At 38.8% G+C, this 3,028-nt stretch overlaps 1 protein-coding gene across 2 annotated transcripts in view; it reads right to left on the bottom strand.

The window, feature by feature from the left end:
- fndc3b (fibronectin type III domain containing 3B) overlaps positions 1–3,028 on the bottom strand; it is a 122,315-nt gene that overhangs the window by 63,693 nt on the left and 55,594 nt on the right. For both annotated transcript variants that reach the window (XM_015375275.1, XM_015375276.1), the window contains exon 4: positions 1,850–1,926. In XM_015375275.1, coding sequence (XP_015230761.1) covers positions 1,850–1,926 — 77 coding nt within the window. The remainder of the gene's footprint in view (positions 1–1,849; positions 1,927–3,028) is intronic.

Genomic DNA, 3,028 nt, shown 5'->3' with positions numbered 1-3,028 from the left:
TAAAATGTGTAGGGAACCTGTGAAAACGAAGTCTGATAACTCAACCAACTTTTTTTTATCATCTCAGCCGCTCACAGCCGCAGGAGTACGAGCTGTGTGGGCCCCGGCGCGGCTCTGCATCGCCTCCGAGGAATCTTCGGGAATTTCGGGAAAATATATATATATTCAGTTCTGGGCAGTTTTCCAAGTAGTTCTAACAATTGAGAGAAAAATGCTGAGGGGCCAGCAACTTCAAAGTAATAACTCAGGTTAAAGCAGGAAACTCAGCTTAGAAGAATGGGGGCGGCGGTGGGGGGGTGGGGGGCTTTGCTTAAAAAAGGTCGTTAAATAAATATTTAATTGGAAGTCTTTGTGTGTGTCCTTTATTAAAATTAAATCATTTAGCAATATTATAAAAAGTCCAGGCAGAGCTGCACATAAAATATGGTTTCAAATCTTTTCAATAATTATCGATATCGATCAATATGCATTTTTTTTTATCGATAAGCTTTTTTTCTTTATCGCTCAGCCCTACTCTGAACCCAATCCATGCCGAGTTTGGACTCATGTTGGATCAGTTAACCGTGCCGAGCCCGGTTCTTATGACCATTTACACATCACGCTAGCCCGGTTTCTTGCCTCCTATCAGCGGTCCACAATACTACAGCTCTAAAGGTGGGAATTATGCAAACAAAAGTGGAAACATTCAGGAACTTATGTGCCTAAAATTTCAGTGAGAGCCTTGGTCTCATCATCATCCCAGGTTGCACCACACTCTTTGGTGCCATTTATTGTTAACAGGCTGAGAAGAAGTTCATGCTGTGAACAGGGAATGAGATCTGTGAATTACAAAGCCAGACATGTTGGAAAACCAGCGAAATGAGCCAGCTGACTGTAAATAGGAGATGACGCGGGCTGCTCATCACACTGTTTTCTGAGGAAAATGTCAAGTCAAAAGCCCAGTCATTTCCCTATCTCTAAGTCACTCAGATAGATTTCAGTTTAACAATAACACCAAGGCATTACAGATACTTATTTTATTTCATATGGCATTGGAGACATTGTGATCATTCTTCCTGAAAGTAGTGTTGAAAAAGTGGCACCAGAAGCAAGAGGCATTATCTGACATTTCTACAACAGATAAAATGTAGTGATGGAAAATTTTAACAACTAGCCTGTATTCTAGATAAAGGGCTTTACGAACACTTGAACTAGAGGCAAGGAAAAGAAATTAGTTCCCCTCTCGAGTGTGCCTGTGCTCCCTAACACATAACTAAAAAATATAAATGAGTGAAGTTCTGCAGAATCTGTTAATCATCCATTAATTCGAAACATGTGTCAAAAAAGGAAAAACATCTAAAAGATACAACCCAACGTACTCCAAAGACTAGCTAGGAAACAATGTTCAGGAAGGGAATTAAAACCTTTAAAGTTGCACATAGAGTGCAAAAACACAGCTGCACTTCAGTGATATTTCCCAGGATAATATCAGGTGGTGTTATCTAATTCAATTAGTTATCAAGTGTGGCTTTCCAAAGCAGAGTTTCATGGACTGAAGATTTAATGATACTGAAGATTTAAAAACATCATGAAGAATAAAAACCAATGAGTTTTATTTTAAGTGTTGGTTGATAAAATCACAAAAGGCATGAAAAGTGGAGCTGTCCTGGTGACATTTGTAAACACTATGGAGGAAAAGCCCACCTTCTGCCCCATAGAATCCGTTCATTTGAGTTGCATTTTTGTTAAACATGATCTAAACCTGTCCTATAAGTCAGAGGCTTAATCAAATGTGAGCTGGAATCTATTTTACAGTAAAATCTAAATTTAAATTGTTTCCAATGAGGAAAAAACATGAGAAATAGCTTACCTGTGAGATATAACCAGGGGGGACGTGTATTGGGGGGATTGATCCATTTGGGGACATCATGGGAACCTCTGCAGGACCTGAAAGGGGAAAAAAACAAGAAGTCAAACTAAAGAATATTCTTATTTACATATGCTAATTTGCAGTACAAACACAGCTTCACACAAAGAGGAAGGAAAGGCCACCAATGGGAGAAGCACAAAAATTTAAACATGCTTTTAAAGAGTTTAAAGATATTATGTAATTTTTATAGTGTTTTCCTAAGACTTTTATTCCTGCTGATATCTTTAATTCTATAAATGCTCATTTTCTTCTTTACAGAAGATCTAATGCTCAGACTGGATCCTGAAACATAGAATTGAGTTTTGTTTGAGACTTTAATTGGGTCATTTTAAAACCTCTTAAGACCTATTCCATCGTGAACCATTCATGACCGCCTGACTCTCAAGTCTTTTCACAGAATCTACAGTGGCAGTTCTTGACCAAATTTAGCAGGGGCACAAAGGTATTGTTTTTTGTTTGTTTTTATATGAGAACCAAATTAAACAAAAGACAGGGCAAAAGTTAATTGCTGGATTTAAATAGATACGAGCTAAAATTAAGCGAACCAAAAAAAAACATTTGAAGCTCTGGAATCCTCAGATCTAGCATAAAATACTGACGCTACCTAAAGTAGCACATCTGAAGAGCTAGTTGGAATTGGCAAAATTCGAAAACCACCCTCAATTTCCAAAAAATGTTTTTACATTTGCTTGAGGTGGTTTGTGGCATTGCAAAATGTTAATTTGCAAAACGGGAGATGGAAACACTGTTTTTGAAGCAGCTCTTATGTAGCGAACTTTTATCTCAAAGGACTGATGAGCTGGAAGCAAACATGTCTGCAAGCAACAACGCCATTACTAACTTATATTGGAACGTAAGAACATCTTGCCTGGAAAGCAACATTTTAATTAAAACTCTCCTACGGTACTGATCGGTGATCAGAGCTAGATTGCAGCCTCTACATCCTGTTTAAGTCATGTATGACAGTAGCCTGGGTGCCATTCCGAACTTAGTCCCTCCCACAAGGTTTGAGGTCGGGAAGTTCGGTCTGGCATTGCTCCATAGTAGCGCGAGTATGATCGCCTACTCTCTGGTGATCCAATCAAATTGTCAGGGCGGGCTTTATACGATGATGGACAG

The sequence above is a fragment of the Cyprinodon variegatus genome, unplaced genomic scaffold (genome assembly GCF_000732505.1).
Source record: "Cyprinodon variegatus isolate N-32 unplaced genomic scaffold, C_variegatus-1.0 Scaffold116, whole genome shotgun sequence".
Taxonomy (NCBI): Eukaryota; Metazoa; Chordata; class Actinopteri; order Cyprinodontiformes; family Cyprinodontidae; genus Cyprinodon; species Cyprinodon variegatus.
The sequence above is the reverse complement of the archived record's forward strand: the minus strand, read 5'-3'. Positions and strand labels throughout refer to the sequence as shown.